The following is a 21,502-nucleotide window of genomic DNA, read 5'->3' as shown; positions in this document are numbered from 1 at the left end:
TTGAGAACGAAAGAAAGAAATGTCGTATATACATCAACCCATGTTTCAAACTATGCACATAATTGGCCGAGGCAATAAGAGATAAGCATAAGAATTTTGAGGCCTCATTCGTATCATGAGCAGAGTTTTGGCAATGATCTAGCCTTTCCAAGGCCATGCAAACTTGGTTTTGTCACAATTCTCTTCTCTGAACACATCATTGTACAAACTTTCTCCCATTCAGCCACCCTTTTCTGCATTCCTTGCAATTCTGTTTCAAGATTGTCAATCTTCTTTGAATGTCCATGCCTTCTTGCATAAATAAGGATTTGTTCAAGGGCCTCTTGCTCTCCCTTCGCATCACTATGAAAGGTAGACTGACTCGAGTTTTTGAGATAAGAGAAGTGATCATGGATTGAGATATTGATCTTGGATTGTTGAGTAATGAAACTTCGGAGTGTTTCTCTTGATGGAAAGTTTGAGTTTTGAGCAAGGTGTTCCAAAGCTTCGGCCGAGAGCTTGTCGCGGTTGACTACGGAGCAGAGTCTCATCTTTTCCTCTTCAGATAATTGGACATGGACCTGTGTTAAGCCAAAGTCAATTCAAGCATTCCAAATTTGAAAAAAAAAAACACATAGATTAGCTCAGAAAAAATTTAGATAACTTTATGCTTTTTAAAAGCCATAATCTAACTAGCATACCTGGAGATACGTGTCAATGGCTTGATAGAGTCTGTCACTGGATTCTCTAGCAGAATCTGGCAGAACCATTACTAATGCTGCAAACTTGGCAGGTTTCAGAAGGAAATCTGGAGCCACTTCTATAAGGTATGAGTCCATCAAGCTAGCAACCTTACTCCATTGATTTCGAGACATCTTTGAACCTTCAAGGAGAAAGGCTTTTGCAAGCCTCAAAACTAAATTCACATCATACACATGATGGTTCCTTTGTGGAGATGGAACAAGTAGACGATCCAAAGTTGATTGATCCAGCATTGAACCTATCAGATGCTCTAACTTGAGTTTATAGAACTTGCTTAAATTTTTCAACCTTGCTGCCAGTAGAATATCAAATAAGCCTTTGCAAGAAAGAGAACTCCTATCGAACAAGGAAAGCAGATTGATTGAAACCGCTGTGATTCTGCACTCCTCAGCTGGTCTGACCCTGATATATATCGATTTTAGGCGAAAAACAATGAACCTAAAAATGGTAGCATGCTCTAGTTTCTGGGACACCATCATCCTGATCACCTTCTCAAATGAATTGGCATTCAAAACCAAAAGATCTTCAAACCACCAAGTTGTTTGAGACCAGTTGTTCCTCATACTACACGTGCTGCTTGTATCACAGGATAACTGAGAACTTGAATTGTTTGACGAACATGTAAATGGGCTTGCCAGAGTAGGCAAAGTAAGCCTTCCTACAAGGCAATCCAAAACTTTCTCAAGCAAAAATGATGAATTCGTTGCAGGAAGTAAATCTTGGCACTGTTTCAGAGCTTGTAGGAGCTCAGACCAAGTCCAGTAATTGATCCCTTCAAGAAATTTCTCAGTCTGATCTCCTAAGTTAAGCTTTTCTGAGCTATTACTGCCAATCTCCATGTAATGAGCAGCACAGTTTAGCAGGACAACGTTAGAAGGAGTAATTTCAATGGTGCCATTGTTATAACAAAACCTTGCCATGAGCTCAAAAACATGTGAACCTCCTGGAAAGTTGTCAAATATTACTTTCAGTTTTCTTGAACTACTAGCCAAATTACCAAATAATTTGCCGAGTCTAGCAGAGAAAGATGAAAGAATTTTCTGCAAAAAATTACACAGTATTAATCACATGGTTAAAACATAATATTTGTAAAATTCAGCAACAAATTTCAATGAGAAAAGGAACGTTGTAAGCAAATCAACCAGAAGATATTGAAACTTTCTTTGACCAGAGCAGGCAAAAAACAAGAAAAATTGACAGCAAAACACTTCGTTCATTGGATCCTTCTAATCCCATGTAGCTACCATCAAGAGAAAAAAGCATTAAATGCATCAAACAGAACTATAAAATCCTATACGACGACACTGTGGATTCCTTTATTTATCAGAAATTATGGTAAGAAGTTTCTGTCAACAATTAATGATGAAGACCCTATTACAATTTGTGGAAGGAAACGAAAGCATGGGTGAAATAATCATTAATGGAGACTTGAAATATCATGAAAAGCCCCACACCACTGTACAATAGTTTCAAAGTAGATGACAGGCAGCAGAAATATTTATTGAGAATAAGTACAGGAGTAGTTGTATGTGACCCCATATATTGTTTTCAATAAAATTATCCCAAGAATTGGTAGTAGGATCAAGCATTGAAAATTGCCACTATTCAGTGCAGAAACCACCATGAATATGGAGAGAGAGACCTTAATAAACATGAAAGGTAGGCAAAGGGCAGTAGAGTGTTCTTACCTTGTCCACTATGAAAATTTCTTCTCCATTGACATCCACTTCAAGACTGTTAACAACTTCCATTGTTGGCTATAAAACAATAATAAGAACCTCCTCCAATCAGACTGACATGCAACTGAAAAGGCCTTTTGCCAGAAAAGAACTTTTCTGCATAACTCAAAAGGGATAGTCGAGATATGATTATGAAGAGCTCATTCTCTGAGAAGGGAAAGAGGAAAAAGTAGAATGGGTGGTCAATGGGCACGTAGACAAATTATTTATAAAGTAATTAGACAGTAAAGGTACTTTAAAAAAGAAGAAAATCAACTAAGAATTAGAGGTGACAGCAGACAATTTCAAGAAAATAGGAATTGTCTAGTTTGCTATAAAAGCTCTCACAACTTTGCATACGCCATGGCAGCAAGCATTCATCACTGTAGTGACTATTCTCATGTTCTTTTTTATGTGACTATGTCAACTTCATTTAAGACATGATATAAATAACTAGGGATAGCTGGTAAAAAGAAAAGAAAAGAAGACTCTAAATTATAGGTATATTTAAACCTACTTTAAATTATATATATAAAAAAACATTTGGTAACGTTGGCTTACTTTTTCGAGATAAAAAAACATAGAAAAAAAAAACAATATAAATAAATAGGATAGTCTCAAGTACTTCTTATTTTAAAATAAAAAAAAAATATAAATTAATTTCAAAACCGTAAAAAAATCATGTCTATTCAACTAAAAATATATATATTTTTTTTTTCAAGAATTACCTGAAATGGGGCCATACCCAAGAATGAGTTATGACTTGTAAGAGTTTGGAAGAGTTGGGGTTTTACTCGCTCACCTGGACCCATAAAATACGCTTTCTGGAAATGAAGTTTCCTTGAATAAAAAAAATAAAGTATTGTACAAATTATTTTTTTTTATATGAATTTAATTGGACTAGAGCTGCGTATACTTTCGCATTAAATTCATAATAATAATAATAAACCCTTCTTGCATTGCATCAAACAGCAATGTTTAGGACCAGTGAATGAAACTTGAGGGGGGGGGGGGGGGGGCGGGGCGGGGTGTCCAAGAACATGAAGAAGCTCGAAATCCGAAATTATTTATCCCGAGTCTTTATTGGCTTTCCTCAAGATCCATGATGTTGTCTTTATTGGCTTTTCCCATATGAAAACTTCACTTGACCTAATCGCTGCCTTTTCCGTCACTTATGCCGCCTGTTCTTGTAGTGGCTTGACTCCAAGAACTCCATTTCTTGAAGGATATTGGATCCACCAAAAAGAATGGAAGAAGAAGCTGACCAGGATCCAAAAATTCAACTGTAAGTGCAGCATACACGTTTTTGGATCCTACCAACAAGAACAGAAGAGGAAGCTGACCAGTATCGACCAATTCAACTGTAAGTGCAGCACACACGTTTTCTCTAGTTCCATACCCATTGCTTGAGAAGCGAATTAAACTGGGCGAAGTAGAAGCTGTGAGCTCCTCCTGGACAAACCTTCACTACAAATATCAGTTTATCCAAATTTTGATAAACCTTCCTTATTGGGCCTGGTTTTCCCAAATTTTCATTAGGGATTTTTAGTACATGAGACAGTGTTGTCCTGTCTAGTGCCATCCTGTCTCATCCAATCTAGTCATGTCCACAGTTACATCTGCTTACCAAACCCATAGTATGATTTTTATAGCTTAAGTTTCTATTATAAATGAAACTCCATGCTAATAACCACTTGTGCTGAATATGAAAGTAATGATCATAGATAGTCAGCAATAAACAGCAAACTATTATTTTGTCAACCATGCATTTTTTTGTTATCCGATGATTTGCACAACAGCCCCCCCACTCGTATACTGGATATGCAAATGAACCATGTCACAGAACACCTTTTCCTCTCAGAAAAAAATGAAGAATACAGATGTCAATAAAATAAACAAAAGGGTGACGAAGTTAAGGATATGGACCCAACACATTCTATGAAATTGCAATCAATTTTGAATAGTCATCAATATTCATTCCTCGGGAATGTTGAAATATCAACAGCAAGGACTAATCCATTGACACTATCTTCTTCCTGCAAACCGATAATATCAGTCGCAAATTAGTAGCCATTTATCTGAGGCCTAGGAGTTGGGGCCATCAGTCGGGAAAAAGGCATCCTCACATTGCCAGGGAGGTTCCTTTGGCCAGAACATCGATCAGCTAATTTTCGATCAGAAAATGATCTTGAGAATGCTTGGGCAAGCTCCAGAGCTGAAGCTATTTTCCCAAAGCGCAAACCTGTATCAGGGGAGGCAGGTTTTGGTTGCTCAACATGTTTGCGCCAGGTCTCTGGTGAAGGCTGTCTTTCCTTCTGCTGCTGATTCTGCTGCCTCCTCCCAGTCTCCCTATTGTTCCTCCAGTTCTCATTATGCCAGTTTCTTCTCTGGTCATCCACTCTCTCAGTGTCTACCTGCTGATCCTTCCGCTCAAATTTCTTTACAATCCTTTGATCCGGAGGAAGAGTGTCTGTTCTTTGACCATTACGTGTAGGAGTTGCATGCTCAGTAACTCTCAGAGTCTTAACAACATCATGCTTGGTCCTTCATGCATAACATGAATAATTGAGGAAACAAATGAAACTTACACTATTGTTAGACAAAATAATAAAACCTAACCACATGAGAAAAGTAAAGCTGCTACCCAACATAATCACATTATAACACTGAGAAAGGTAATGCTGCTACCTGTCTAAATGCCGAACCAAATCATGGTTGATCATGGCAGCATCATCTATTCCTCGCTCTTTCAAAACCTGAAAAGTGTATTGGCAATGTCATCAAGCTCAACATGAGAACTAGAGAGGCAAAACAAAATTAAAGGCTTTAACAAATAAATTGGCTGAAGAAAGAAAGGGTTTCTTTAGGCTTTTCCCCTTTATCTTTCCTGTGTAATGAAGGTAGTAAGTGCAACCCAAAAATCTTTTCAGGGCAACATTTGAGTCGAGAATAAACAGATCAACTATCTCTGTAAATAACAATGTTAAAATCGATCATGAATTTCGATCCTGAACTCCCAGCATGGAGAAAACAAATCAACTCACCACTTCACGTGGCCGAGCACCACCAAATAACAGTTTCCTGCATCAATCAAAGAATCTGTTATTGCTTATAAACAGAAAGCACCAACCACATTATGAAAGATACTAAAAAGCCATGGAAAAAAAAGAATTGCATCAAATTTCTGTGAAATGGAGATGCATATGGGACAGCGAATGAGTTCAACCAAACCAAGTATTGGGATCATCACATTCAGATTGCACACACTAAGATGGGATTCAAGCCCTGCTCACGTTTGAGTTGAGCTCAAGGAAATCATAAGCTCTACTTCTACTAAGAATAAAATTATCATTCAAAACAGTTTGAACATTTAGTCTTTTCAATAACAGACAGAGCAGCAATAATACAACAAAACAAAATGAAATCCCTACCTTTCCCTTTCAATGTTCCCATCTAACTGTTCAAGAGGCTGTGACCGTGGCTTCAAATTCAATTTTCGCCGCTCTACCATTTGATTCTCAGTCTCAACACCAACTGAAGGAAGTTTTGCAGCATTAACATTTGGGTGCAACTCTTCACTAGTAATAGCATAACCATGAGCCGGGTTGCTTGGCAGTTGGTTCTCCTATATTCAACAGCTTCACAGAAGTTACCAGAGTGAACTTAAAAGTAAACCCACCATGGCTAGGATGTTATGAATCTACCTGCATATGATGGGGGACAGGAAGTTCTGAAACCTCCAATGGCTTTATTCTTGGAAGCAACTTCACCTTAGGTCGCTCTGATGCTTCAAGGCGCACAGGGGGCTGCACTATAGACCCACCAAATTTGGCATCCGAACATGGCAGTTGAACCCTGTCAACATGAGTTAATGGGTTTCTCTCTTTCAATTCCGAAGGCAAAGGAGCCCTGTCCCTGTCACGATCAGCAAACTCCTTTCTATGACCCGGGATCCTATCCTCAACAGTCAGACCCCTTTCCACATGCCTTGACAACATTGCAGCAGAAATTTCTGTCTCACCTGCCACGTTCATCCTATTATATGAATAACCATCAGAACCCATGTTCCCTATATCTTTCTCCGTTTCCAGATGTTCAACAACCTCAGCATTTGTCTGATTATGCATTGAATGATTTGTCTGCCATCTTCCTGAAGAAACCTTTTCCAATGCACTTGCATGAGCCAACTTCGACATGGCACTTGTTTCTGACCAGGTCGACTGCAGTGGCTCATTAATGCCCATGACCAACTCCTTCCTAACTGTCCATGCATTTGCATATGACCCACCAACTCTCAAACCAACAGTATCTCCTACATTCTGCGAATGCACCTCCACATGAGCTCTCTCATGAACCCTCCTTGCATTTGACTCTGCAGTTGAAGCTGCCATATATGAAGCAGTTACCTCCCCACTCAAAGCAGCCTCTGGCATCAACTCTACCTTACTTGGTGCAACTCGAAAACTCTCATCACTGAAAGTCCGGCGTGGACCTGAAAAACCATCCAAGGGTTTCCTTTCCTCCTCGTCAAAGTGACGACCAATGCATACATTGCGACTAAGAAACGGAGTTTTATCATCCCAATGCCTCGTGGCTGGGGATGAATGGGGCCTAACCCAGTGATCAGGACGATTCATTCGACCTCCCCATGAATTCAGCCGGTCATGACCAGGCCAATCATTAGACCTAACAATTCTTATCAAAGACAAACCAAAATCAATATAAAGATTGCAACTTTCACATCCAGCACTTACAATTAGTGACAACTAACAATAAAGACTCGACATTTATGTGAATGCAACATCAAATAACTAAAGATCCCATCTGGGTTCACCTCAAGACTTCAATAACATAATTACAATGGTGACAATAAAAATAAAAAAAACAAAGCAATAATGAAATTAAAAATAAGAAAGAAGCAAGAATTGGGACTTACACACCAGGAGCAGAAGGCAAAGGGAGATTGGTAGGGATAGAGCCACCATGAAAGTCCTTAAGACTCATTGTATGGCCACTAAAAGCTTTCTTCTTTGACATTATCTCTCTGTTCCTTTCTCTCCCAATTATATGTTTTTGTTTATGTAAAGATTTCAAGGCTTTCTACCAAAATTTGAATGATATCTTTAACAATTTATGGGGAAAAAAAAAAGGGTGCAGCAAAGAATAAGAAGAGAAACCCACGATTCTTAAGGCAAGAAATTGTGAGAAAAGCAGCAGGATTTCGAAGGTTGCCTTTGCCTGCCCTCTATCGACGAACCTCGTGGTTGCTTGCTTTTAAGCTTCTTTCTGCTGCTTCTCTCTAGATTTGGTTTTGCTTCTACCCTCTGCCCGTACAGTTTTGTGGGATCTGATTCCACGTTTACACACACACACACACACGGACACACATATACATTCAAGAATTTTGACATTTCAATACAAGAAATTAAAAAAAAAAACATATCCTTGATATATTATTAAATTCGGCTCAATTTATTATCAAATTAAAGTTTAGATTACGGTTGAATAGATTAATTTATTTTAACTTTTTCAGATAATTACAAAACCTTCTTGATCTGAGTTTTATTTTTTTATTTTTATAAATTATATATTTTATTAAATATATTATATATTAATAATATTTTAAATCTTCAATAATAAATTATTTGATTCAGGATATAAAATATAATTTATATAAAAAAAAGTTATATCAAACTAAATGATTTTGCCAATTATTCCTAAATTTTTTTAAATAAAACTATACTATTTTAAAAAATATAAAATTAAATTAAATTTTAATTATTATTTTTTCTCCTGCCCTTCATCATCCTTCTGGAAATTTGTTTTCTATTGTTTTAATCCTTTATGAATTTGTTTTTACAAACATCAGGAATTTGTAGTTTGTAAAAATTGAAGCCCATTTACATATTTAAAAATGGAAGCCCAATAAGTAATAACAAAAAGAAAGTAGAACCAGCCCACGCAAATGCAACCTCTATATACTAGGGCCTGGCTCACTGAACCTATAAGAATGCGAATCCCTAAGAATATCCATGATTAAAGTCCATAGTCGAAGATTTAATTGTCAGTCTTCCACCTCCCAAACATGCACTACCATATTCTATATTAATAAATAAGTAAAATAAAATTATCAAAATCATTGTTATTAAAAGTGTAGTAGATCAACCCAAGACTTAATTGACTCACTCGTTAGCCTAAATTAAGTGTCAAAAACAAATTAACACAAAGTTGATCTGGATAACCTAATAAATCAACTTGAGATCCGTTTAAAATCCAGTTTGTTTTTATTTTTAAATCAAAACAATGTTATTTTTACTCTTTAAAAAAATTGATTGGCCTAATTGTAGGGAACTTAAGATATATTTTTTTTTTCAGATTTTAAAACTTGATTTGATGTAAATTTAATGAGTTGTATTTTGAATTAGTAGTTGAGGATATAAATAAAAAAAAATGATCAAACTAAAACACAGGAGAAAATCATGTTGCCAATTGTCATAATCCTTTTTTAGTTTTTTTTCAAATTCATTTCCTTTCCTTAAAAAAAGAAGAAAAACCAAAACAATGTCGTTTTGGATGACATTATTTTCCTTCTTTCCCTGCGTACGTAGAGGCAAGGAAGAAGAAGATTTTAAATCATTTTTCCCGCTTTCTCTCTTCCCTTGCCTTGACCACTCACCCGACACAACCCATACCCCCACATATCCTGCCACCACGCTGAAAAAAAGACAGGGGTGTCACGCCCTACAAACGTGCTCTGGGGCGGCTGCACATAAGCCTCCCCATGCCACCATGACCTGTACCATGACGAGACAGGGCAAGGTGACCCTCTCTCCCCTTGCTTATAAATACTGAGAGGCAGAGGAGAGAAAAAAAAAGGGGAGGGGAGGAAGATTTTGGGAAGGATAAAGACTAAAAACGAGGGAGGGGTGGTTGGAGAGAAGATTTAGGATGAACGAGAGAGATTGAAAGAAGAAACAAAGGGAGAAATAGAGAGAAAGAAGAGAGGGGAGAAACGAAGAAAAAAAACAAAACATAGAGAGAAGAGACGAGACTTAGGGGAAGAGAAACCAGAGTTGAAAAACAAAGGAGGGAACGAAGGAGAGGTAGAGAAATTTTGGGTGAAAGAAGCAGAGACGAACAAAGGCAGGGGAGAAAAAAAAAAGAACCAAAGAGGAAAGGGGGAAGAACAAAAAAACAGAGAGGGAGAGATTGTTTTTTAAACCAGAAAGAGAGCACAAAAACAGGAAAAAAAGAGAGAAAGAAAAGCAGGGGAGTAACAGGAGTGGCAAAAGTGAACAGGGGAAAAGCCATCGCGAACTGTCATTTGCCACTGCGAAGCCACCACTGTGAACCACCGAGAATAGCAGCACCGCCACGGAGCCACTACAGAGAGGGTTGAACATTGTTGATAGATAGAAGAGAAATAGAAGCAAAACAAAGAATAAAAAGGAAGAACAAAGAGGGAAGAAGCAAGAACAGAAATAGAGGATAAGGAAAATGCAGGAAAAAAAAAAGAACCACTGTTTGCGCCAGCACCACTCCGCCATCAGCACCGCCGCCACAACCACCACCACCACCGTGAGGACAGCTCCTCTCCTCCTTCATCTTCATATTCTCTTTCGGGCGCCTTCCACTGTTCACATTACATGTGAACAGTAGGGAGCTACTCCATTATTCCCTAGGCCGGACAGCACCGGCCCAGACCTAAATACATTGGGCCGGGTCCAACTCAGTAAAAATAATTCAAACAATCCTTTCAAAAAAATTTGTGATTTTCTGCGTATTTTTCTACTGAATTTTGCTTAATATTGGTTTGTATTTTTATACCATAAAGATACAAATCCAGTATTGAAATACCCGGTTTTCATCAAAATATTGCAAAAGTTAAACAAAAAAATTTCTTATTTTCATGCATACGACCAAGTCTCTAAAAAAAAGGCATCATAACGTATTTTCATACAACAAAGAAAATCTAAAAAATATATATTAGCATGCATTTTGGCTTTAATAACCAGTTTATTAAAGTCACAAGAACTTAGCTAATATTTCAAAAATTTCAAAAAAAATATTTTGTTTTCTTTTAATATTCAGAATTACGAACTTGCATGTAAGACATATTTCTAATATTAAAAAGGTAGTTCTTTTATGATAGATTTTAGAGTGGTTAAGTTTTACTCGATAAGATATTGATCTCCTTATCGAGGAGAACTTCTCTTAAACCATAGATGAATCAACAATTAGAAATACAATAACACCTTAGTATATATATCAGACAATCAAACAATACAATTTACCTTAGGTAGGGTGTATTTGGGGTGCTAATACCTTCCTTTTATGCAATTAGTCCCCGTGCTCAATCTCTGAGACCAGTTAGGGTTCCTAATGACCAAAATACTAGGTGGCAACTTTCATTTTTGTTTTCCACTGATAAAAGAAAAGAATTCCTTGTCTCCTCATATTTGCCAGATATACATTCACATGAGAGTGAACGATTCGCCACAACACCGCACGCGTGCGACACCAATGATAATTTGGCGTGAAAATTACTCTTTTGTTCATATACTTTACTTTGACTGGTTTTTTGTCTCTTTAGTTTTTGAACTTTTAGTTTTGATATGAAACTTTTATTTTATTTATTTTTATGCTCATGAATTTGAGAGAGAAGAGAGAAAGTTGATGAAAAATGAGTAAAGAAAAAGAAAGTTATCAATTGATCATATTTTAGTGACAAAAGAAACCAATCTTGGTGTTAATGGATTTCATTCAATAAGAGGAGTTCTATTGAAGTATTTTTTATCCTTCATCAAGTAAAAAAAAAGTAGATTGAAACTCAGGAAACTTTTTTATTTCGGGTTGATTTTTAAAGTATTTATCAACTCAATGTTGATTTAAGACTAGAAATGAGTTTATTAAAATGTATTTACCAACTCAATGTATTTACCAGTTTCTATGATGTTTCTTAGATATTTTCAGATGAAAAAAGGATTGAAACTAATTTCTTTTAGTCCTAGAAGTTGGAAGCCTAACCTTTTTCAGACGCCTTAGGTGGGCAAAGTTGAACTAGTAGATGGCAAGTTATCTCTCACTACAGATGACATGTCGTATGTTATGTTCTTTTTAAAAAATACATAATGCGATTGACATGTAGCCTAACCAATTTCTTTAAAAAATAATAGAGGGCTAGAAATGCGAGCCTTGACTTGAAAGTTCACGCACGCCTTGCCTTATCTGTTTTGGGCTAGGGGATGGCCTATTCAGGCTTATGCGCATTGGTTGATCTTATGAATGCTTTGTTTTTTTTAATATTTAATATCAATTAAAATAAAATAACTTTAATAATATTTAGGAAATTATTCCTTTAAATACCTTTTAGTTTTTCATTTGTTTTCAAATAAGATTATAATATTTTTTTTGTAATATTAGCAAACATTTTTGTTTTGCAGCCATTTATAATTTTTGTTTTAAAGTTTAATCACAATCAATTATAATTAAATAAATAAGATTGTATTTAAAATATTATTTATTAGATATCATTTAATTTGATATTTATTTTCAAATAAGATTATAGCTTTTTATAATGTACTCTATCATTTCGTTATTTATTATATATGATCTAGCTATGTAGACTTTTTTTTTTTTTTTTATGTTTGTTATTGTAATCTAATTTTTTACCCCATTTTTATATATTTTTTGAAAAAAATCCAAAAAATAACTGAAAAAGATAATTTGAGATTAGGAGTCAATTTGGTTTAAAAATAAAGACTAGGCCTAACTGAAAAGGCAATTTGAGATTGGGAGTCAATTTGGTTTAAAAATGAAGACTGAAAGAACCAGGATGATTTTGCAACAAATAATTAAATCTGGAGGAATAAATTGATTCAATTAAGGATACAATCAAAAAGGAAAATGAGATTAAAGGTTTTTGAAATACTAAAGGCTAAATTGAAATTAGAAAGATCAATTATTTTAATTTAGGATTTAAATTAAAAAATATTCAAGATTAAATATCTTAAACTAAATGAGTAGGGAGTTTTACTATACTCCTCCTCTAAAGCACTATTAATTAAAATAGTGTTTTGATTATTTTTTTAATTAATATTTTTTTAATTTTATTTTTTAATATTACATTTTTTATTGAGCTATCACACTTTCGTGATATGGATCATGGGTTTAGCAAGATAACTCGATTGACTCAATTATTTTTCTTAATTAACTTTTTTTCAATTTTATTCTTTAATATTGTATTGATTAATAATTAGACTTTATGATTTGTTTTGTTTGCTTTCTATTATGTTATTTTGGCCACATGACTCAGGAATAGTATTTCAAATGTTAACTTGAGTGGACTCGAGTTGTTTTTTGTGTCTTATTTTTAATTGTTTTTTTCTTCAATTTCATTCTTCAATATTGATTCGATTGATAATTATGTTTCATAATTTATTTTGAATTGCTTTCTATAGGGTTATTATAGTCTCATAACCCGGTTAAGAGATTTAACATTTTAAACCTAGGTTGATCCAATTCAATCCAATATATTGTTATGTTAATATTAAAAAAAGATGTCATCTTGAATTTTTTTTTTTAATTAAACTATACTTTTACGAATTGTATGTATTGCTTTTGAACTAGCAGATTCGACCATATTATATTGGGTTAACCATCACATAATTAAAAAAATTTCTGCTAGAAAAAAAATATTAGTAACAATTAAATTTTTTTTTGATATGGTCCATAGCTTACCGCGGTTCAAAAATGCAGTCTATTCTAATAGTAAATTATGCTTGGACAAGTGAACAAGACATTTATTTAGCTAAGTAGCATTATTTCCCAAATTCCACTTTACGTCACACCAACATCTCATCCTCTTACCTTCATTACCACAAGGCATTGATCACCCACTTGTTTCTCTTAAAAAATCTCTAGAGTTTATGTCAATAACTTTAAAGAATTCACAACGATTAAACTTTCACACAATTTAAATATTTTTTTCACTAAAAAATATTAGCAATATTGCAATCATAGATTTAGTAATGATAAAAATCAGGCATTCTCTAAGCATATAAACCACAAATCATTTCTAAATTTCTATCCCTGACCTTGCAATAACTAAAGACGTGACCTGAGGCATTTTTTTTCTGGGAATAGAGCCACCCACCATGCATCAACGTACGAAGAAATTGACAAAAAAACCATTCAATTCCAAGTTTGATGTATTAATTCGACAGGTTCAAATCAAACAAAAGCATGGCAACATGTCAGATATCAATCAATTTTACAAGCTAACAATGCAGATGCAAAGTAAAACACTCAAATTCATAATAAAATCATATCGAGATCAACAATGACGTCTCATATAACACAAAATAGACCACATCTCCTCCTCTTACCTTACCTTCATCACCACAAGGCATTGATCACCCACTTCTTTCTCTTCATAAATCTCTAGAGTCTAGGGAGTGAACTTAATGAATCAATGCTTACACTATTTAAATATTTTTTTTTGTTAATAAAATATTAACAACAAAAAAAACATTAGAAACATTTAAATATATTTTTACATAAGACGGATAAATTATTTAGTCTAATATTCTAATATTGATAAATTATGCTTGGACAAGTGTATCAAGACATTTATTTAGCTCGATCAGCAACCTTCTCTCCCAATTTCCACTTCACGTCACACCAACTTAATTGGCTTTCTTTTTCATCTGCCCCATTCTTTTCCGAACTACGTAAGTTTTCTTTCGTTTTCCTCTCCTCCTCGTTGATCAACATGTTTAGAGCACTAGCTAGCAAAACACGTAATGGCCTACGACTGTTCTTAATGAAGGCAAGTGGCGAAGAAATATGCACAACAAATGTTATGCTCTTTATATTTTGTGGTCCTTCAGAAGAAAAATTAATCTCTTCTCGTGTAACAATGTACATTCCTAAGGGTGACCCACTCTTCTTGTCACTTGGTCCAGTATGTTTCCTTGCTTGCTTAGACATTTAGAGCACACATGAGCCGATGTTGGCTGGTCGCGGAAGGTAAGCTTTGATGATAATTATTTTTGTTTTTATATTAACTTGGTTTAATGGTTCAAGAGTCTGTCTTAGTTGTGAACCGTGTCTTGTTCTAAGTCAATATTCAAATTGAATTTTAAAAATATAATAATTATTATTTTTATTCTTACATTGATTTAAGTTAACCTAACCTGTGACTTAGATTTTATCCCAGATCGACCTCCGAGTTAAAATTTAAAATTAGGATAATAATTATTTTTATTCTAACATTTTTTAGTTAAACAATCTTATAATTTAGAGTTTTTCTTACAAGAATTTTTTTAGAATAACAAATAAAAAATATTGTTTATAGAGATATATCCCCTTTTATAGCTCCTGTTTTGAAAATATATAAATTTAGTCTAAAATTATTTCAAAAATAAAAATTTATTTTTATGTTTTTGTTTGTCTTTTTAATTAAATATGTTTCTGCTCTTCTATCTCTATCTTTTTATTCTAGTTACAATAACCAATGGCTATCATAATGTCTCCATCTACATCTTATAATTCTGAATTGAATATTTATATATATGATAAGGCACTTGAACGATTGAATTGCTCGAGGTTTTTAATTCAAGTCTGATTTGGTTTTTGATATCATATATGAACATAAAATTTATGCAACATGTCATACATATGTAGTCAGTAAAATTAAAAAGATTATTAGATGGATTTGTCCTTCAAAATCTATTAACTATGGTGAATGGATAGTAACTACATTGTGAAAAACTACCAATAATTGCACTCTTAAAAAAAGGGAAAGTAAATTACAATCACTTCATTTAAAGGATACATATTTGGCTCATCAATAATGATATTGTTGATGAGTTCACTTCTAGGTTCTAAGCTATATAAACCATCTAGGTATACACTCTACTTTAGAAGGAAAATTCTGGTAAATCGAGCTTGAAAGGTTCAACAAGGAGGGTGAGGATCTGCTTTTTATTCTCATGGCGATCTTGAACACCAAACCCATCTCCATGTTGGTAGAGGTTATGGACCACCCGTGCCATATTGGTGTTGATATTAACAAGCAATTGCAGCGTAGGAGATTTTGCGAAGCAGTGTCCATTTATTTTCTTCCATGTTTTCTTTACTATGTTATTTATATGATTCCTTGCAACTTCCTCCGAAACATTCACTTCTCGCATATAGCACACTACTGATGAAGCAGCATCTCCTCTCTCTTGCTCCGCCTGTAGCAAGACATTGTATATTTTAATGATTAGTCCCTTTCCTGCTTGTGTAATTTTTGTTTTTCAAAATTTCCCATGGTGGGAATTATTGAATAGCTATATAATTAAACCAGGGTCTGCATTTGTAACTCGCCCAAAATTTGAAAGGATAAAAAAATGAATTCTAGTATAGCCTTTAATTGGAATTAATTAGGAAATAATGATTACCACAGAAGTCCCAAGATCATTGCAAAGCCGAATTATGAGAGAAATGTTGTACACCAAATCTTGATTTTTCTCGAGAAAATTCGATATCTCTCCTGTCTCTAGCTCAGTCATTACAGAGAAAAATGAATGAACTGAAATCACAGTGCCTGATGATGAAACCCATGCATTGCTCAAATACTCTTGCAAGGAAGGTGTGTATCCTTCATTGAACCATTTTGCCTCCATGAACATTGCTTTGCAAAAATCTGCCCACTAAAAAACCATAAAGGAATCAAATGGTGCCGATAGACATGGAAATGATATGAAAGCTTACATTCCGTTTGTTTTTGTGTAAAATATTCCACTCATCGAAAATATTTTATGCAAAACATTATGTTAGTGAGATAATTACCACTTTCTTTAGGTGAGGTAGAGCTTGACTCCCATCTTTCTCCCTTTGCATTTCGAGAGCCATTTCATTAGTTATATCATAGAGGGTTTGGAAACAAATCTTCATACATTCTGGCAGTTCTTGAACTTCTCCGGTATCCCACCTAATCAATTTATAATGAATGATTAGAATTTGGAGAGAACCATAAACATCATCTATAAGTTCTAATTCTGTGATGATGTCAATACTAACCTGCTAACAGCTTTGGTGAATTGCTGCAGCTCGTGCAGAGAACCATAAACATCATAGACATCATCTATGATTAGTATCATGATTATGACTTTAGTGAGCCACTTCCTAAAGCTGCTGTACTTAGGCTCAAATACAAGTCCCACTGTGCACAAGAAGCTCTCAACCAGTCGGTCCCTTGTGAAGCTTAGATTCTCTATTATACCCAAATTCCTCCACCACCTACAAATGCAACAAGAACAACGAAAACCTTAATTTTATTGCGTTGTTGTAATCACAAAGGTCCATTGTGTTAATTTTGTACATCAGCCGTTCTTGCATGTCTGCCCTTGCGAGATTTGCATGCACTTGGACTCTTTTTTTTCTTCCTCTGGGGTTATCCATTGAGTCTAAGTTATGACGTAACCATTTTCTAATTTTGCTAAATATCACTTCATCAAATTAGAGATAATATAAAACCCTTTTTAGGAGTTCATCGTACACTTAATTAGTTTTGGGTAGAAAAAAAAAGTTATGGATATGATATAGATTCCATTTTTTAGCTTTTACTTGGAGGGTCCCATGTATATATGTATGGACATTAATAATTCTACTCCTTGATATAAAAAAAGAAGTGAAAAAAGTGAGGTGCTTTTGTAGAAGTCTACCTGGAAACATCCCTCAGATCTTTTTGGAGCGTGGCTTGGACCATGTTGAAGTTCACTTTAGCCAAGGCAAGTAAATGCCTATTTGTTTGCTTGTCATTCTCGTACGCGTTGATGTGCCATTTGACATCAAACCACATCACTCTCCAGTGGGAAGGAAGTTCTAAGACATGCACCACATGTTTTGCAAGGTCGCTTTCAATGGCACTACAATTTATACCGGTTAAAATTCTAGTTGAAAAGGCTTTAGCGTCATCCAGCGTAGCTTCACCCTCGTAAGCTAAATGTGAGGCCTCGAATAGCTCGATCAAGCCCCTAACATCTGTGCATTTGCTTTTGTCAAAAGTGCCGTCGAAAAAGCCATTGAAGACACCTGAATTCCAGATAATCAAATTCAAGTTAGCATAATTGAATAATTTCTGCATGTTAATTAATATAATAAGACTATATTATGATGACGTGAAGGGTTCATAGATACCCCACTAGTCTTTTGAATACATAAAAAAAGAAATAGATATCTATGGTCAGTTTTGAGAACAAAAGGAACCTCTCCCAGTATTTTCACCTTGTGAAACTTCATATCCGTGCAGCCTGAGGAGCTTGAAGCGTAAGGCAGTGACATAAAGATTCTCTTCCACTTTGAGATTTTTATTCTTGATCGAAGCTGCTATGATGTCTAGAGATTGTTTGATTTCTTCCTCAAAGTAACTCCCCAGGCCGAGCTTTATGACGCTATCAACAAGCTTCAACTTAGCCAATAAGTCCACTGCTTCCACAAAAATGCTCTTAACTTCCTCCCTCAGCTTCTCAGTCACCCTTCGGTATTGCTCTTCCTGCAAAAACATCACATTCTGAAGCTTAGTCTTAACCATTATTTGATTTAATTACAGTCATAGTCTTTAATCATTTAAGACATTAAGCTCAAGTAAATGCACATTAAGTATATATAGAGGCACCAAGAATTCTTTCTTTTTTTAAGGTAACGTTTTTCAAATATTTTAAAGGAGAAAAGGGATTAAGATCTCACATCATATTTGCTAGAAAGAGATTGCAGGAAATCATATTTCCAAATATTTGGTTTATAATTGGCAGACCGCCTTTCTTGTCTCATATCAATGTCTTCAGAATTGTTCTGGCATTGCAAAGAATTTTGCTCAACTTGCACTTGTTGCTTGTATTCCATGATTGTTGGAAAGAGTGTGGGAGGAATCAAAGGATACGAGAAAAAAAGTTTACATAAAAAATGGCTGGATTTTGGGAGAAAGAGTGGTTGGCTTGAGATACTTCAATCTTCGGACGAGTATATATAGGCAGTAAAGGACCCGCAGTGACGAAACTGAACTTTGCGTCACTTCATGCAGTTTGAGGCTGCTAATATTTTCATTTTCCATGTATACAAAAAAAAAAAAAATCGTAGATCTTTTCTCTCTGTTTTTTTTTAACACGTATATATATCCTTTTATATTCAACACGTGAAGGCGAAGTTGGACTTGTATTTGACAATAAATATTTTTATTATTATTTTTAGTTGATTAGAGACAATAGAGAACGTACAAATTGCAAAAAGTTTATTTTGTAATTTTTAAAACAGTTTATTTTGTAATATTTAAAACAATAAATTAATAGAAATTATAATTAATCATTATTAATTTTCACTTTAGTTTATAATGAAGATTGATTTTTTAAAACTGATTTAAAATTATGACTTATCAACTGATTAAAATCATATTAAAAAGGATTTGTAATTATTGTAAAAACATATTCACTTCTAAAAAGATAATATAATTAAATTATGATTTATTCAATCATTCAATTATTTCTTCAAATAAATTTAATAGTAAAATAAAAAAATTAAACCAATTATATGTCAAACAAAATATTATACATGCTTTAATCATTATATTAATTTTCAATAAAAATATTCATTTTCTTTTATAATGTTAAAAAAACCCATTCGTTGAATAAAAAGAATTCTTCTTAATTTTTTTCAATAAAAATAACTCTTTGATTAATTAGTTTTATAGAAAAAATAATATAATCTAATTCATAATTTTAATTGTTATAGATCATTAAAAAGTTGACTAAAAATCATATAATCTAATTCTAATTAATTTTAATTGTTATTTTAATTTTGAGTCCTTCGTTCCCGTTGTTCCTTCCTCTTTTTAGAGGGATAAAGAGTTGGCTAAAAATTGTCACACAAATCAATATCTCTAGAACTTGTATCCTATTGTTATGACGTCAATGTTATGACCTCATTCTCGTGTTGCTCATGAATATTGGAAGAGCGACAGTTTTTGTTTTGTATGATGATATTTTTTAGAAATATTTTTTATTTAAAAATATATTAAAATATTATTTTTTTTATTTTTTTAATTATTAAAAAAATAAAACAAATACTAAAAAAGTTTATTTGGTGTTTTTTAAATAAAATATACTTTTAAAACACACTAAAAATTAAAAGTTACTGTTCTTCTAAACACTAATAAAATCGTCTACATATAAAAAAAAAACAAAATTTTAATAAAAGAAAATGAATAAATAAGAGACAAAAAGGATATTTTTAAAAAGTAATTTAAATAACATAAATTTTTTCTTATTTGTTAAAGTAATTATCTTTAGAATTTGATTGGAATTAAATTTGGAGAGAAACAAAAAACCATCCTTCTGTTGTTGAGTTTTATAACTTAAAAGTGTGTTTAGTTATAGGAAACACTTTTTCATTTTCATTCTCAGTTTTTCTTTCCTTTTTTCCTTTTTTGTTAGTAAAAAATTAAAAACTATGTTCATTTATTGAAAACAAAGATAAGTTCTTTCACAAAAAAAAAAAAAAAGAATTACATCAAAATCACAACTATGTTTCATAAAAAAATAGAATCATAATTTATAATAGTTATCTTAATATTTTGTATTTGTGATAATCTAACTATAAAATATTAGTTTTATATCATTCAAATTAGAAACTATATAAAAACATTATATTGTTAACAAAAAAATCTTTATATTAGATTTATAATAAAAATTAACTTTATGACACTTATTAAATAGGAAAATATAAAATAAATAAATTTAATATTTTATATTGTTAAAAAGTACTTGTATATAAAAGGAAAAAAAAAAAGCCTAGTTCACGTTTTTTTTTTCATTTGAAAAACAGTGTTTTTCAAAATCACTATAAATTTGAAAAACTAAAAAACTAATTTTCTAGTTTTTTGAATGAAAAAAATATTGTGTTTTAAGAGAACGTTCAGTTTTTCTTTTTCTAACTTCAATTTTCTATAAAACTGGATTCTTACTATGTTTTTAAGTAGCTAATAAGTGCATGTTTGATTTGTAAAAATACATTTACATTGAAAAACATCGAATTAATTTATTTTTTTAATGATTTCTGATGATTATGATATATTAATGTCAAAATACAAATCCTAAAAAAATTATTTTAACATATTTTTAAGTAAAATATATTTTAAAAAACATATTATACTACAATATTAACACACACTAAGCCATCCATAATGATAATGTTTTTTAGATGGTTAGACGGTTTCGACGATCATCTTTGTCTAAGAGCACCTCAAAGAGGAGAAGCTATTTAGAAAAATCAAATTGGTAATATAATTTTTTTAAATAGTGTATATATAGCATTTTTTTCATACATGCACTTCAATGTAAAAAAATCATTTAGAAAAATCAATTATATTTTAATATATTTGATACTGAAACAATAATTTATTAATTATAACTAATTAATACAACTTTTGGCTCTTTTTTTATAAAAATATATTAAACAAACTTATAAAATATATAAGAGAAATGCTATTTTAGCTCTTCAACATAGAAATCCTTAGAGCTATAAAAATAAAGGATGGAAGCCGAACTTCCTTTTCTTTTGATTTTTTTTTTGGAGATGCCCTAACACGTGACATGGGTCCCTCGAAGGACCCATTTAACAAAGGATGAAAGCTAAACTTTTTTGTTTTTTTTTTTGGATCCTTTTCTTGAAAATGCCCTAACACGTAAGCATTGTCCCTCCCATGGCCCATTTAACTTTCCAATGACATGGCATTGGGACCATCATGAAAGCATTAAAGAATGTCATCCACAGCATCAAATCAATATAAAACATCCTGTAGGGTTTACTGCCCTTAGACAGGGTCGGTTTTATTTGGTGGGGAGGAAGACATCGATGAAGATTTCGAATATTGATATGGTATTGCAGCCACAACACGGAAAGGGAGACGAACGTAGTAGGCCAAGCTTATTGATAATGATAAAAATCAGGCATTCTCTAAGCATATGAACCACAAATCATTTTAGCATTCAATAACTAGA

The 21,502-nt window shown here is 33.2% G+C and overlaps 3 protein-coding genes across 6 annotated transcripts; all 3 read right to left on the bottom strand.

The window, feature by feature from the left end:
- LOC7495291 (BTB/POZ domain-containing protein At3g22104) lies at nucleotides 1-2,903 on the bottom strand. 2 transcript variants are annotated; one of them, XM_024611771.2, is made up of 3 exons: nucleotides 2,430-2,903; nucleotides 681-1,781; nucleotides 1-560 (listed from the first exon to the last, which is right to left on the bottom strand). In XM_024611771.2, the coding sequence occupies exons 1-3, from the start codon at nucleotides 2,490-2,492 to the stop codon at nucleotides 114-116; spliced, it is 1,611 nt and encodes a 536-aa protein (XP_024467539.2). In that variant the 5' UTR covers nucleotides 2,493-2,903; the 3' UTR covers nucleotides 1-113. The 2 variants fall into 2 exon arrangements, with proteins under 2 accessions (XP_024467539.2, XP_024467538.2); XM_024611770.2 differs by lacking the exon at nucleotides 2,430-2,903 and adding an exon at nucleotides 1,884-2,128.
- A 1,391-nt stretch (nucleotides 2,904-4,294) lies between these two features.
- On the bottom strand, nucleotides 4,295-7,835 carry LOC7495293 (uncharacterized). Of its 3 annotated transcripts, none has more exons than XM_024581494.2 (6): nucleotides 7,396-7,835; nucleotides 6,164-7,154; nucleotides 5,891-6,084; nucleotides 5,504-5,540; nucleotides 5,148-5,215; nucleotides 4,295-5,003 (listed from the first exon to the last, which is right to left on the bottom strand). In XM_024581494.2, exons 1-6 carry the CDS (start codon nucleotides 7,494-7,496, stop codon nucleotides 4,523-4,525), a joined length of 1,872 nt encoding a protein of 623 aa, XP_024437262.2. In that variant the 5' UTR covers nucleotides 7,497-7,835; the 3' UTR covers nucleotides 4,295-4,522. The 3 variants fall into 3 exon arrangements, with proteins under 3 accessions (XP_024437262.2, XP_024437263.2, XP_024437264.2); XM_024581495.2 differs by having other exon boundaries at nucleotides 6,164-7,145; XM_024581496.2 differs by having other exon boundaries at nucleotides 7,400-7,835.
- Nucleotides 7,836-15,223: 7,388 nt separating this feature from the next.
- On the bottom strand, nucleotides 15,224-18,461 carry LOC7495294 (alpha-farnesene synthase). Its single transcript, XM_024580863.2, has 7 exons — nucleotides 18,198-18,461; nucleotides 17,736-18,003; nucleotides 17,174-17,543; nucleotides 16,530-16,748; nucleotides 16,299-16,440; nucleotides 15,908-16,159; nucleotides 15,224-15,700 (listed from the first exon to the last, which is right to left on the bottom strand). Exons 1-7 carry the CDS (start codon nucleotides 18,351-18,353, stop codon nucleotides 15,383-15,385), a joined length of 1,725 nt encoding a protein of 574 aa, XP_024436631.1. The 5' UTR covers nucleotides 18,354-18,461; the 3' UTR covers nucleotides 15,224-15,382.
- Between the last annotated feature and the right edge of the window lie 3,041 nt (nucleotides 18,462-21,502).

The sequence above is a fragment of the Populus trichocarpa genome, chromosome 11 (genome assembly GCF_000002775.5).
Source record: "Populus trichocarpa isolate Nisqually-1 chromosome 11, P.trichocarpa_v4.1, whole genome shotgun sequence".
Taxonomy (NCBI): Eukaryota; Viridiplantae; Streptophyta; class Magnoliopsida; order Malpighiales; family Salicaceae; genus Populus; species Populus trichocarpa.
This window is presented reverse-complemented; position numbering and strand designations above follow the sequence as displayed.